A 14,248-nucleotide genomic window follows, 5' to 3' on the forward strand; every position below is an offset into this window, starting at 1 on the left:
GGGGGACACTACTTAGGGACCTCCACCCTCCCCGACCTGACCCAGCCTGTTACCTATGGCCAGCTGGGGGAGGGTGCAGCCCAGGCGCTCAGCAATGGCCTGCAGCTCCTTCAGCTTGGCCTGTTGGCGCCGGCCCTCCTCACTCAGAATCTTGTCCTTCAGCCACTGGTAGCCCTGGTGGGGGGATGCCCATAGGTGAGGGAAGGTCGCCTAGACCTCTGTATGCACTTTCCTTTCAGATCCTTCTCTCTAGACGACTGCTCTCATCCCCTTTGGAAGCCAGGGCAGCCTCCTTCCCCTGCCTCTAGCCTTGTCAGTGGTGGTCAGGCTTGGGCAGAAGAATGGGGGCTGCTGTGCCATGGAGCCCATGGTCTGTGAAGACCCGGGGCTGGCTCTCAGGAGGGACAAGCAGTGCACATACTGACTTCCCATCTCCCCAGAAGCTGATGTCTGGAGGAGGGGGCGCTGCCACCTTTGACCTAGAGGATTGAGCTGGGCTGGGGGCTTCAGGAACTCTTCCCTAATGATCTGACACCTCGTAGGGGGTTCTCTGACCCTGCTGTGGGCTGGGTAGGGGGCAGAGAGGAGAGTAGGCAAGCCAGGCCGTCGTGCCCTGAAGCCTGCAGCGGGGCTCAGTGGTAGGTCAGACTCCCTGCCCCTTGGCCCTCAAACCCTGCACTCTGGACACCCTCTTGGTCCCCATTCCAGAAGGATGTGCTTGTGTGACTACGCAGGTCTTATCCCAGAAGGTCACCTCAAGAGGCCCTGAAGCCCCAGCCCCAGCTCTGGGTGCAACTCCAGAGCTCTCAGGGGTGCTATAGAGTGAGGGGAGTGTGTGCAGGAGGGAGGGTCCCAATGGCACATCTAGGTCCACATAGTGGGGATGGAGGCAGGTGGGAGAAAGGTCCCTCACCTGCGATAAGTGCTAAGAGGCAAGTGGCCCCTCTAGACCTGGGTCAGTGCAGAAGGGACTCCATGTCCCCATCACATGGAACTTGATCCTGGCTGCTGGGGTCCAGGGGAGCCTGCTCAAAGGCCCCACCTCTCCAAAGTGACGCCCTGCCTGTCCCCTTCCCCATCCTGGATCTGCCTCCTCACCTTCAAGGAGGCCCTTGAGTAGGGTGGGATGCCACTGTCATACTTTCCAGAAACGATGCCACAGGCCAGAGGGGACCAGGTCATGGCGCCAACTCCTAGGAGAGAAAGTAGGCCCAGTCAAGCCTGGGCCCTGCTCCCGGCGGAGCTGTGAGGGCCCTGGACGGCATGGGCTCTGCGGGGGGGAGAGCGTTTGGGGCACACCTATCTTGTGGAACAGCTCTGGCAGCTGTACCTCCACCTTCTCACGCTGGAACATGTGGTACTCAGCCTGCTCGCAGATGGGTGGGATCAGGTTGAACTGCCGGGCCACGGAGTAAGCTTCCTGTAGGGGTAAAAAAGCCACATGATCTGCTCAGGCAGGGGTCACTGGGGGACCTCCCTGTGTACTGAGGGAGCATAGGGCTGGCTGGGGCAGGAGAAGTCCCAAAGGCATTTCTAGGAACCAGCTGACTTTTGCCCTGGCCTCAGGCCCTGGGGAACTGGGAAAAGGGTCATGGAAGGGGTTAGGGAAATGAGCAGTGCAGTAATGAGACTCATGGTCTGGCACTTAAAAAGCCTTGGACAAGGGGCTTAGCCCTCTGCATCTCTGTTTCCCTGTCTGTCATGTGGGTCAAACTAGCCAACAATGTTCACAGTCCTCCCAAGAAGCATGGGCCATGGTGGGGTCTCAGAAGCTGTTGGCATTGCTGTTACTGATGTCACCCAAAGGTCCTGGCTGGGATGTCAGCTATGGAGTGGTCAGGAGGTAGAGGGCCAGCCAATATCAGCCCATTTCCAAGACTTGTCACCCTGCCAGAGACGCCCTAGCTCTGCTAGTTTGAGACTCAGTGTTCTCATCTGTAAAATGGAGATGAGGGTCTGGAGACGTGGTGTGATTTCAGTATTGGCTTTGGGGGCGGCTTGAGGAAAATGCCAGACCATTGTTAATACCACAAAGGTAGAGGTTGAGAAATCCAGGGGCTTTTAGAGTGGTCAACTTGAAATGAGACGTGTTTAGTTTTTTTGTCAAAGCAGAAAGTGAGACTAGAGGAGAGTCTTCTGCCCTGGGATACCCTGATGCTTGGAATTCTGGGATACGGGGCGAGTTTCCTCTGTTCTGCCTGTCAAAGATGGACGGCCGCATGCAACCACTGTGGAAGGCAGTATGGCACTTTCTCAGAAAGTTGCAAGTAGAAATACCATTTGACCCAGCAATTCCACTACTGAGAATATACCCCAAAGAGACCATAACTGACATCCAAGCAGATATATGCACACCCATGTTTATCGTGGCTTTGTTCACAATAACAAGCAGTTGGAAACAACCTAAGTGCCCATCAACAAATGAATGGATAGAGAAGCTGTGGTATATTCACACAATGGAATACTACGCTGCACTGAAAAACAAGGAACTCATGCAATATTATTCAAAATGGGTGACCCTGAAGGACATTATGCTGAGTGAAATATCTCAGTCACAAAAGGACAAATACTGCATGGTCCCACTGTTGTAAAACAGGATCGACCTTGGGGTTGGGGAGAGACTGAGAAGGATGGGTTCAATAATGTATACTGCATTGAAACAGATGAGGGAGAAAACTGTTTAAGAGGGAAAATGATTAGGTATTTTTGTCACGACAGGAGTCCAGAGCGAAGGCTGTATAATGCAGTGGACCTGGGTGGGGGGCAGGGACTGTAAAACAATGAAAGAATTTTTATTTTAGAGGGTAGTGTAGTAGGGGAGAGGGTTGGGAGGGGAGAAAAGTGCAATAATGAATGAATGGAAATCCAAAGTGTCTGTAAATTTTCATTGAAATTAATAATAAATTTAATAAAAAATATTTTTTTAAAAAAGATGGATGGTAGCCTCTCCACTTTTCTCAGTTTCTGCTCTGAGAATAAAGCGGACACCTGCTGGCTCTTCCCAGCAAACCCCAGAAGCTTCGTGTGGGGGAAAAAAAATGCCACATGATCTGCTTAGTCTGTCCTTGTTGGCCTGGCTGGCAGAGGCAAGAGAAGTCACAAAGGCATTTTTGGAGCACAGCAGTAACACCTGCTGGGCTCCACTCCACTTCTGTGGCCTCTAATGGAGGGAAGTGACTGTTAGTGTCCTGGAAACTGAGTGAGATGGAAACATCAGAGATTACACAGGATGGAAGCCCAAGGTCCTAAAAGTGGTTCGTATTTCCAGATGGTGCAGGCTGTGACCTGAATGGCTGGGGCTCTTGATAAAGCTCTGCTGAGAGCTGTGTGACCTTGAGTATGTTACTTAACCTCTCTGTGCTTCAATTACCACAAGTGGAAAATGAGATGACAGCTGCACTCCCCTTCTGATGACTGAGTGTGATTGGGTCTGCACAGAACCCTTTCCCTTCTCAACATCATAGACATAGTCAGTGTACTTCATCCAACTAACATGCGTTTATTTTTTTCATTCTATGAAGCAAGCATAACCCTAATACCAAAACCAGTCAAAGACAGTACCAAAAAAGAAAACCATAGACCATTATCTCTCATGAATATAGATACAAAAATCCTTAACAAAATCCTGGCCAATAGAATCCAATAGTATATGGATATATATATAAAATTCATCATGACCAAGTGTGATTCATAAAAACAACCCCCACCGCCCCAAACAAATCCCTTTCTCTCACAGTGTCAGGAGCACCCAGAGGCCCAAGGAAGGGCTAACACAGGCTGCAGGACTTGGGTGCTTTGAGTCTGCTCTCTCTGATATTCCAGTATGCTGCAGATGTACGTGTGTGTGGTGGGGGTTAGGCAGGTGTTCTTATGAGCCTTGTTCTGCACGTGACGGGACTGAGGTCAACATCAAGGGCCAAATAGTTTGGTGAGCCAAGTAGAGGCTCCCCCATCACTGCAAATCCCAAACCACCTACCTTCCCCAAAGCGTCCCCCCATCTTGGTTTAGGCATGAGTGAGAGCATCACATCTGGTGACTCTTCACCCTCAACGTCAGGCCAGGAGCCCGAGTCCCAGAACCTCCCTCTTCCCAAGTGGTCACTGTACCATGATCTCCATGGAGCTCCAGCGTGACGTGCCCCAGTACATGGCCATCCCCTGGTTGATGACGTGGGTCATGGCGCGCACAGTCTCTGTCAGGAGAGAAGGAGAGACGGCAGGTGGGAGAGGGCCTGGCACATGGAGCCTTGAAGACAGTCTGCACGCTATAGGTGGGCACCGGGAAGGGAGAGGTTGCGATTACATCTTGCAAGCAGTGTATGTCCTGGCTCCCAAGGTAAGGGTGTGTGCGAGTGTATGTGTGCTTGGTGGGGGCGAGGTGTTTCTCCAGGATGGAAGAAAGGAGTCAACAACAAATCCAAGAAGCTGATCTTGAGAACATTTTCCCCAAATGGTTTCAGGTTGCATGGAATCTTGGAAAAATGGGCTATGGATGGATGGACTGTGACATTTCTGGGCCAGATTAGAGAAGCGAGGGGAAGGTGAGATCAGGGAATGTGACACTAGACTCTCAATGTCCCCACCCAGAGTCTGCAGCCTGGGGAAGAATCAGGAGCCATGATCACTTGGCAAGAACCGCATGAAGGTATTAAATTATAATCCCAACCCACTTCTGGTTCACATCTACTCTAGAGGACAGAGTCAAACTGTCCCGTAGGGCTTCCAAGGCTGTATGTCCTTACTGGAGCAGACAGCCTCATCCATCTCCCTTGAAGTGACTGGTGGGTTTGAACCGCTAACCTTTTTGGTCAGTAGTCAAGTGCTTTAGCCACTAAGGCTCCTAAGATGATCAGAATGCCCAAAATGCACCAGGAAGTAAGCCTGTAGTCTCCCTGGAATCCAGAGTGAATTCACAGTGCTTGAAGTGGCATTTGTGGGGACAACGGGTGTTGGGAGCTGCAGGGCAGAGCTCGGGGCCCAGGCAGGAGGGTTGGCTCCTGGCTAGGGAAGCAGCGCAGACCTGCAGAACTCTGCTCTGCCCACCCAGCTTATCAAAGGAGTCCAGCAACATGGGATGGCATGGCTTCTGTTCCCAGGGTGGCAGGCTCTGGGTGCCTCTCTAGAGAAGAGCCAAGTCACAGGATGGGATAACCTAAACACCGAACAGCACAAAGTCCAAGGTCCTAAAGACCCCATCACTGAAATGCCACATGGCCACCCTTTTAAACAAGAAAGAAGGGATCTCCTCCCAGTTACACAAGAGATTCTTCCAGGCATTCAAAGACATTTTGGAGACATAAATACATGCCAGTGACAGCTCCTTCCTTAAGCTGTTTTTGCCTTGTGGGGATGTTATAGTTTTTCAGCTAGAACTTGGCCATGAAGTTCAATGTCTCCAGTGTTTCTCAGCTGGGCAGGGTGTGTGACCACCCTGTTGCTGTCCTGCAGGTACAATACAGTGCTTGCAAGGGCGGCTGCCAAAGGTGGTGTGGAAAGGCGAGTCGGAGGACAAGTGTTTCTAAAAACAAAGCACTGACATTGGTCCTTGAACATCCCCATTGCTTCCTGCATGGTTTGCTCCTGATATGCCATGGCAATGGGCTGAGGTCCCTGAAAATGGGGGTGATGGGTGAGATGGAAGGAAGGAAGGAGAGAGAATGTTGACTCTGCTCTGGGCACCTTCCTGCTGTTGGCAGTATGTCTTCCCACCCATCATACATCCCCAGGAGTCTCTTTGGCCAAGGCCCACAGTTTCAAGGGGATAGTAGGCTATGTGTATGCCAACACACTTTGCAAAATTATAAGGTACTGAATTATTACAACTACTGGAGTCTCTCAGTGATATGCACACATTTATGTACTTGGCTGCCAACAGAAACACTGGAGGGTTGAGTGTACCTAGAGGCATCTTGGAAGAAAGGGCTGGCAATTTACTTTTGAAAAACTCGTCATCAAAAATCCTATGGGGTATAGTTCTACCCTGACACTAGGGAGGGGTCACTATGAGTTGCAACAAATGCATAGAAAATATTCTTTTGTTATAGTAATATTCTTATTCTTTTGAGTTAGTATTATAGGGTGGAAACTGTTGGATCTTTTTTGTTTCAGTAACAATTGTGTGTAAATTGGTGGCCTGGATTAGACATTAATCAATCCACTGTGGGCTAGAAGGCTCTTGTTTCAATCAATCAGGACCTGGTAGGCCGGGCTTTATATTTAAAAGTTGCTTGGGCTCTCCAGCAATGGCCTGCTGTTAACTCTGTTTGGGAAGAACATTGTTCTAAGTAGTATATCACTTGTCTGTCAGTTTGCTGTACTGAGATCATTTCCAGTTGCTATGATACTGAACCCTGTGCCACTGGTGTGCCAAATGCCATAATGGTTACCCATGGTGGACAGGGTTTGGTAGAGCTCCCAGATTATGACAGGCTTGGAAGCAGGATTGTCATCCACTTCTTAAACAACAGGCCTTTGGAAAGTCTATGAACATTAGAGAAACGACGATAGTCAAGAACAGGGTTCAGATCTTTTATTCATAAGGTCACTATGAGTTGTACTGGACTCTACAGCATTTAACAACAACAACAACAATTTTGTTAGTGGCTTCTTAACAATAAAACATGGCCAAGGTGCACTTCTTCCTTGGGCCCTGGCCTAAGGAGGTACCAAGGGCATCCGGTGTTTGCTGGGGCTTCTGGGTTGGTGGTCTCACATACCCACCACCATCACTTACTGCTCTCAAGTTGATTATGACCCATAGCAACCCTGTAGGACAGAATATTCTGCCTACAGGGTTTCCAAGGGGTGAATCTTTAAGGAAGCACACTGTCCTATTTTCCTCCTGCAGAGCTGCCGGTGGGTTTGAACTGCTGACCTTTGGGTTAGCAGTCAGTAACTGCTTATACCTCCAGGCCTCCTTAGGATCAGCCAAGACCCTGCAGGCCAAGTCCTGCCCTCTCCTTCCTTCCAAGTAATGGATGGGGCTTCCAGGCATCCTGGGAGGAGCCCTGGTGGAAATAGGGGTGGGTGGGGTGGTAGGGGGAGACCACATCTTCACTCTGTTGATGCTGCTGGACTTGAGCGCACTGTTGGTTGGAAAAGTCTAGAAGGCCCGGGGAGACATCTGGTCCCGTCTAAACCTTGCACCCATTCCTGCGAGGCTGCCCTTGTTCCGTTTTTTAGAAACACTCTCGGGGCACCTGTGACCATGCAGGGCACTTCCCGGTTCTTTTCAGCCAAGGCAGTTCGTCCACATGCCAGCAGAAGGGCAGCCAGGAAATGCCAGCCTCGCTCCCTCCCTCACGCCGCTCTCTCCGATTACAGAGGACATGAGGGGACTGGCGTGATGCACCGAGATGCCCTTCCCAGGCAGGGCCGGGGCAGAGCCAGCTGGGAGCCTGGAGAACAAGGCCACGGAAGCCTGCACACAATCCTGAAGGGTCTGGGGGAAGGCCTTGGGCAGCGGCAGGCTAGATGCAGCACCCACTGTCAGGAACCTGGGCTCTCTGCACCAGTGCCCAGGGTGATGTCAGTGATCCTGGAAATGGACAGTCGGGGCCAATTGTCCTTTGCCTCAATATTTAATGCTGTTGGACAGATGCGGGAGGACCAAATCCTTCTAGGTGCTGCCAAATGGCTCGGCCTCTCCTGCTGTGTTACAAATAATACATGGAGAGGGTCGGGTGGCGCTGCCAGGTGCCCAGCTGGCCAGCATGAGGCCTGCCCTCTGCAGATGACAGCACATCCCCAGAGAGATCAGACCTCTGTGGTAAGAGGATGTCCGCCCTTGGTGTGGGGCCCAGGGGGCCCTTGTGTTTAGGTCAGTAAGAGGCACTAGGTGTAGCTGGAGCCTCTCTTAATGGTGTTTTTTTGCCAGCTCATGTGTTCAAGTGTCTTTGGAAGGAGAGACGATTCTATTTCCATGAGCAGTTTGGTTACATGACAAGGGCTGAGCGTGGCAGGTGGCCTAGCCTGAGGAGTGGCCATATGCTGTGCCCACCCAGGAGCCCATGTGCTGTGGAGGGTGGGGCTGGGGGGGGCTCACAAAACCGATTATGGAAAAGATAAGTAGTGAAGGGGTCCATGTGTTCTGGGGTTCTTCAAATGTTTCCTCCTTGTGCTGACCTGGCTACTACAGCCCTTCCCCTTGGTATCCCCTCGGATCAAGACTGAAGGCACTGACCATGGCACTCCCAACTTAAGAGACCAGGTGGACAGGCTGGCCCTCTGCAGGCTCAGCTACCTGGTGTGGCCTCAGCCGCCGGGGAGAGGTCATCAACAATGCAAGCGGGTGCAGGCTGGTGACATGCACAGAGAAGGACCGAGGAATGAGATGACCGTGTGGACCGCGTAGGGGAGACACAGGCGCCAACACACTTTGCTTTTCCTGTCACTTGCACGATGTCCTCCTGGGGCACTTTTATGCCATTTATGCATTTTATGGAGAAGTTTGTCATGGGGCAGGGGGAAAGAGAGGCGTGTAAATAAACACATTGGCTCATAAAATGCAGCTTGGACACGGGAGTCGGGAGTCGGGCTGTGGACACCGTGTACCTTCTATGATGAATGTCCTGGACTTGGAAGAACTAAATGGGTCCCCTGGTGATAAAAGAAAGATTTAAAGAGACCAGAGTTTATAGCTGTAGCGGCGTGGGATGACAAAGGGCATGGGCAGGGAGGCACAAATCAATTTTCACAGGATACTCGTTTTTTTGCTACAAAAAAAAAGGAGTCCGTAATATATACACACACATGCACTTGTGTAGGTATATATATATGTACACATATATAAAAATGTGAAGAAAAAACAAGTTTGAACACAACTTAATTTTCCAAGTCCCTGGAGCAGCAAAGTACAAATGAGAAAACGCTGGAAGCAGGAAGGTGAGGGAGATGGGGGTGGGGTGGGGGAGGGGGAGGGGGAGGTCAAAATAATATTCAAATGCCAAAAGAAACCAAAACCATTCTTCGAAGCGTGGAACCCATCCTGTCCTGCCGGCTTAAGTAATAACTGAACCCCCCAGCAGAATGAGTTTGGGAGGATACGATGGTGGCATGGAGGCATTATTCTGACCTTAGGGAGCTACACAATATTAATGACTGGACATTCCACACAGTTTGGACCACAGGAGGGAGCATGGAGGGACCCCAGGATGAACTCCAAGTGAGGACAATGTCCACTCGGCTTGGGGGACGCTTAGAGGCATGCCCAGGCCCTCATTATCCAGTGTGCCCTTGTTCCCCGCTGGCCTGTATGTCTGCTCCCCAGGCTGATGCCCAGTGATGGTGATGCTCGTCTTGCCAGGCGTCAGAGCCTCAGGCCCAGAACCTTCCATCCACCCAGCTCCATCCTATGGGCTGTGCCAGGCAATGGAGCTTCCCGAGAACACCTACCTTCCATGGGTGTGTTGGGGTCCGGGCGGTTGGCAAATACCACGTCCACATATTCCAGCTGTAGCCGCTCCAGGGAAGCCTTCAGACCTGGTCAGGAAGGCATTACCACAGATTGAGCATTGTCCAAGGATGAGTGTGGGCACACACCAGCACCCACTGCAGGGACTGTGGAGGGGAGGGGAGAAGGCCAGCACCGACCAGGTGGTCGGGTACGAGTGTGTGTGCTGCAGTGGGGCTGGGGCACAGGCTGTGGTGGGTGCATGGCAGGGAGCTCAGGGCCCAGAGCTGTGGGGGGTGCACGACAGGGGGCTTAGGGCCCAGAGCTGTGGGGGGTGCACAACAGGGGGTTCAGGGTCCAGAGCTCTGGTGGGTGCACGGCAGGGGGCTTAGGGCCCAGAGCTGTGGGGGGTGCACGACAGGGGGTTCAGGGTCCAGAGCTCTGGTGGGTGCACAGCAGGGGGCTTAGGGCCCAGAGCTGTGGGGGGTGCATGGCAGGGGGCTCAGGGTCCAGGGGCCCAAGGCTGTGGTGGGTGCATGACAGGGCTCTGGGAGGAGGTGACAGTATTGAGTTTGGAGGTGCTCTGAGCAGGGTTCTGAGGACAGTAATCTCAACTCCCCAGATGGCCAGGAAACACGCTAGCCATCTGGCCAGAGTCCCCTCCAAGTTATTGCCAGTGGATCTGCAATGCTCCCCTCCAATTTCCAAGTGAACAAAGGAAAAGAAGCAAAGATGGACATACATATGGCACTTCACCCTATTCTCCCCCATTGCCATCCAGCGGACACTGACTCACACACAGCTCACCCTCTGGCAGGTTTTCAGAGGTTGTAAACAGCATGGAGGAGACTCCCTGTCTTTCTTCCTTGGAGCCACTGGTGGATTAGAACCGCCAGAGAGGCGGCCTGTGGGTAAGCAGCGTAGTTCCCCACAGACTAAGCCGGCAGAGCTCTGAGGGGAGGAGCTGTTGAAGTGCCCCCACACGGGGCGGTGGTCACACTCCCCCTTCATAAATACTCGGCGTGCCCACCTCGCTCCTCCCACAAGCACTTCTGTACATAGGGGGTCGCCAGGAGCTGGAATCAGTTTCACGACTGGATGGCAACTAAGAACAACAAGGGCACAGAACACTGGGGATTAATGTTATAAAACACAATGTCTGCAGTGATAGAATGAAAGAATGTGAATAGAGGAATGTGTGAAACATAATGTATATAAATGTGGCATGCAAGTCAATATAAAATGAAAAGAATGATAAAAAAAAGATATTTCAATGGGGAAAAAAAAAAGAATAGCAAGGGTCTAGGTTGACCCCCTCTATTTGTCCCCAGGCTCTGAGGGGACACTCTATCCTAGCACCATCTCACCTTCAATGATGTGCTTCCTGGACAGGCCTCGCTCTGTTTCTGCCCTGGAAAACAGGTCATTTGGGGAAGATGCATATGATGGAATGTTAGGTGAAAACTGGGGACACAGAACAGGCTGGGCTTATTGGCTCCGGAGAGACCAGAGGGTGGGTGTCTGGTAAGCTGTCGGTCCTGCTCCCCCAGTTGTCTTAGGGTGAGGCTGTTCTTGCCTTGGATTTTTTTGTTTTTTAATAAGAATGAATTCTAGTCATGATTTCTAAAAAAGGAGCTGTCCTCTGAACCCTGTTCTTCGAGGCCCACAGTGAAGCTGGACCCAGATCCATCATCTTATGTTTGCAATAAGAAAAGGAGGAATTCAACGAGGTTGGAGTTAAAGACTAAAACCAAACTGCAGGCCATCTCCCGGTGTCCAGGCAGCATGTGCACGGCAGGGAGCACCGAGATGCCCATGCTGCACAGGCGGGCCAGCGCCAGCCTCCTCCTCTGCTGTCGGACATGGACACTTATCCATCAGGAGGCCGCCAGCTTCAAGGTCTTGGCAGAACTGGGGTGTGGCTCCCTCCTCCTCCGCCCCCTGTCCCCATCCCCATAGTCAGCTGGCTTCGTGCTGCACCTACTTTCCACCCCAGAAGAGTTTCGTTGTGATGACGAGGCTGGATCGTCTGTGGAAGAGAAAAGAAAAGGGGCAACATTAGGAGGTGGGGCCTCTGGAGTTCTTACTTACAGACCACTCACATGGGGATCCTAGAACTAGGGATTGTGATCTGGGCACCTACCTGTCATTTCCTATTTACATGTGACATGGCCGGGAGAGGTGTGCATGGGCTCCTTTATTTATTTTTTTTTAAAGTAGACAACTCTTGAATGCAAGTAATGAATGCCAAGTGATCGTGCTGAGGCCTGGGTGCTGGGAGAGCAGAGGGGATGAGGGAATACAGGGTGGGTAGGTTTATCAGAGGACCGGGGATGGAATGGAGTGAGCAAGAGAGGGCTGAATAGCAAACAGGTCAGTTCAGGGGTAGGTGGGCGGATGGGAGGGTTCCTTTAGGAATCTGACAGGCACTGAGGAAGCAGGGGCCCAAGCAGACGGAGCAGGGTAGGGGTGAGAGGGGCCCGGACATGGAGTGAAGGAGGGCTGGAGAGGGCAGGGTGTGGGGTGAGGGAGGGTGGGTAGGGGCAGAGCATAGAGGTGAGGGAGGGTTGGGTCTGGGGGGATGGAAAGTGGTGGGGGAGTGAAGGGGGATAGGATGGAGTAGGGCAAGGGGTGAGGCATGGGGTGAGGGAGAGCTGGGTATGGGGAGAAGGAAGGGGTGGGAAGTGAAAGGGGCTAGGATGGAACAGGCTAGGGGGCGAGAGGGGCAGGGCATGGGGACCGGGGGGGGGGAGGGAGGGCTAGGCAATGCTGATGGAATCAGGGTTTGGGGGGACAGAGGCTGAGAAGCTGGAGGGTCTGGGCTTGAGTAGAGGGGAGCGATACAGCTTTAAATGATCCCTGAGGGTGGGGGGGCATGATGGTGGCGTTGAGATTTCACAGGTCCTTAAGAGTCAGGCAGCACCCTAGCCCACCTCTAAGTCACATCAGATCACAACGCTTCCCACCAGAAGATGTATTGTGATGACAATGGTGGGGTGACCTCAGGTTTAACTCCCTGGAAGATACCTAAGATGTACTAAGAACATTTGTTAATATGAGCAGTGCCCTTTAACTCTGGGGTGAGAAAGAGGGATTTATTTGGGGGCTAATTATAGTCATCCAGTGACCTAGCGGCAAGAAGCTGCGCTGCAGTGCTGAAGTCACGCTACCAGCCATTCTGTGGGAGGACGGGCAATCTCCTCTCGTGTGATTAACTGCCTCTGAAAACCTGCAGGAGGGTCAGCTACAGGTCGGTTCCAACTTGACAGTACTCAATAACAACAACAATTACAGTTAAGAAAAAGCAGCGTGGTTGGGGCCACGCGGTCCTGGAGGCCTCTTGGCTAATGGGGGTTGAGCCTCTGAATCTGGTTCTACAATGGCTGTGGACGTTCCCGTCTGCACTAGTGTTACAGCTGTGGTGGGGGCTCAGAGGCCAAGCTCAGACTTGGGTGGGAATGTGCTGCGTCCACCTTAATGATGCTGTCCAGTCTGGAACAGAAGGGTGGATAAGCTCGGGTCCTGCTGCCCTGGGGCCCACTGTATCTCATGCACCAGGCCTGGGGGACCCGGCTAGGGTCCAAGATGACGATAAGGACAGCCTGGGTCTGAGTGAGACCCTGGGCTGTTAACCCTCAGACAATCCTGCCAGGTTGGTCTGCGCAGCCTCCCTACAGGGATGAGGACCACAGAAATCCCAAGGTAGGTCTTCATTCCCATTCAAGGAAGGTCTACCAGCTCTGAGAGGCTCCACGACCTGCCATGCTCCTCTCTGGCATCTATATTCTCTGCTCTTAATTTCTTCAGCTGAAGGGGTGTCAAGGGGGCGTCCTCAGGTCCTTGATGATGGTCTCTTGGCTCTTGGGCTGCTGTGGAAGCTAGTAATCTGTCTACCTCGTCCCATCCCGACCCTCATGCTCTGGACCTAACGGAAGACAGGCACCCGTTAGGGACGGGTGGACTGCTGGTTCAAGCAGCACAGTCAATGTCGTGTGACCTCCTTCTCATGTAAAATGAGCCCCTTATTTTGGAGAAATGACATTTAAATCCCAGTGGTGACTCAGCACACAGGAAGAGAGAGCTCCCCCAGCTCCCCAACCCCTGGCACCCTGGCTCTCTGGGGTGGCCACCCAGCAGTGTGCACACTCATGCCTCCTGGAGGAAGCATGAGGTTGCCTCCATTCTAGAACATTCTCTCTTCCCCTGTAAGAACAGTCTTGGGAAGCCCAGGCCTTAGCACTCTGGGTTGGCTGCACAAGGGGCTAGTAAACAGGAGGATGTAACCAAAGGCAAATGAACTGGAGCCAACAGCACTTCCCACCCCTGTCCCTGCGGCCCTGTGTGTGACCAGAGACCACACAGTCATTACCTCCAGCCCTTCTTCTTAATAATGCTTCCCAAGACCAACTCAGCCCTGCAGAGCAACAGAGACACAGGGATTTCATTAGCATTAAAAAACAATCCAACCCAGGCCCACCGTGACGACTGGCCACTCAGTGCCCCCGTGAAATAGCTGCTGGGCAGAGAGAGGCTGTGCCGGGCCTGCCCAGGTCCTGGCAGCAACTTCGAGAGAGAGAGAGAGAGAGAGAGAGAGAGAGAGAGAAGGCGGTGGGCTGGCTGGAGCCCAGGAGTCTGTACTATTGTCCCTATTAAAGTAGCCAAAGTCAAGTGTCCCCTACCAGCCCGGGCGGTAACAGCCTCAGATCCCCAGGCTTTCACAGAAGGCTGGGCTGCTGCAGGAGATGATGGGCCCCGGGGGAAGGCCAGTACTCATTCTCCTGGCTGGCTGGAATTCACTGGGGGAAATGCTCCGTACCACATCTTGTGGGTGAAGTCTGAAGATAAGCGTATTTTTTT

General features: G+C 52.4%; 1 protein-coding gene across 4 annotated transcripts in view; it reads right to left on the reverse strand.

Annotated features, from left to right (window-relative positions):
- The window catches only part of KCNAB2 (potassium voltage-gated channel, shaker-related subfamily, beta member 2), a 79,086-nt gene that overhangs the window by 3,615 nt on the left and 61,223 nt on the right, over nt 1–14,248 (reverse strand). For 3 of the 4 annotated variants that reach the window (XM_006885803.1, XM_006885802.1, XM_006885801.1), the window contains 8 exons: nt 13,761–13,805; nt 11,376–11,420; nt 10,759–10,802; nt 9,394–9,480; nt 4,108–4,193; nt 1,300–1,420; nt 1,099–1,193; nt 54–174 (listed from right to left, as the gene is read on the reverse strand). In XM_006885803.1, coding sequence (XP_006885865.1) covers nt 54–174; nt 1,099–1,193; nt 1,300–1,420; nt 4,108–4,193; nt 9,394–9,480; nt 10,759–10,802; nt 11,376–11,420; nt 13,761–13,805 — 644 coding nt within the window. Of the gene's footprint in view, nt 1–53; nt 175–1,098; nt 1,194–1,299; nt 1,421–4,107; nt 4,194–8,553; nt 8,599–9,393; nt 9,481–10,758; nt 10,803–11,375; nt 11,421–13,760; nt 13,806–14,248 lie in introns of all 4 variants that reach the window. The other variant, XM_006885800.1, reaches the window with a different exon arrangement.

Source organism: Elephantulus edwardii, unplaced genomic scaffold, assembly GCF_000299155.1.
Source record: "Elephantulus edwardii isolate Elephantulus edwardi_28Jun2011 unplaced genomic scaffold, EleEdw1.0 scaffold00045, whole genome shotgun sequence".
In the NCBI taxonomy this organism is placed as follows: domain Eukaryota; kingdom Metazoa; phylum Chordata; class Mammalia; order Macroscelidea; family Macroscelididae; genus Elephantulus; species Elephantulus edwardii.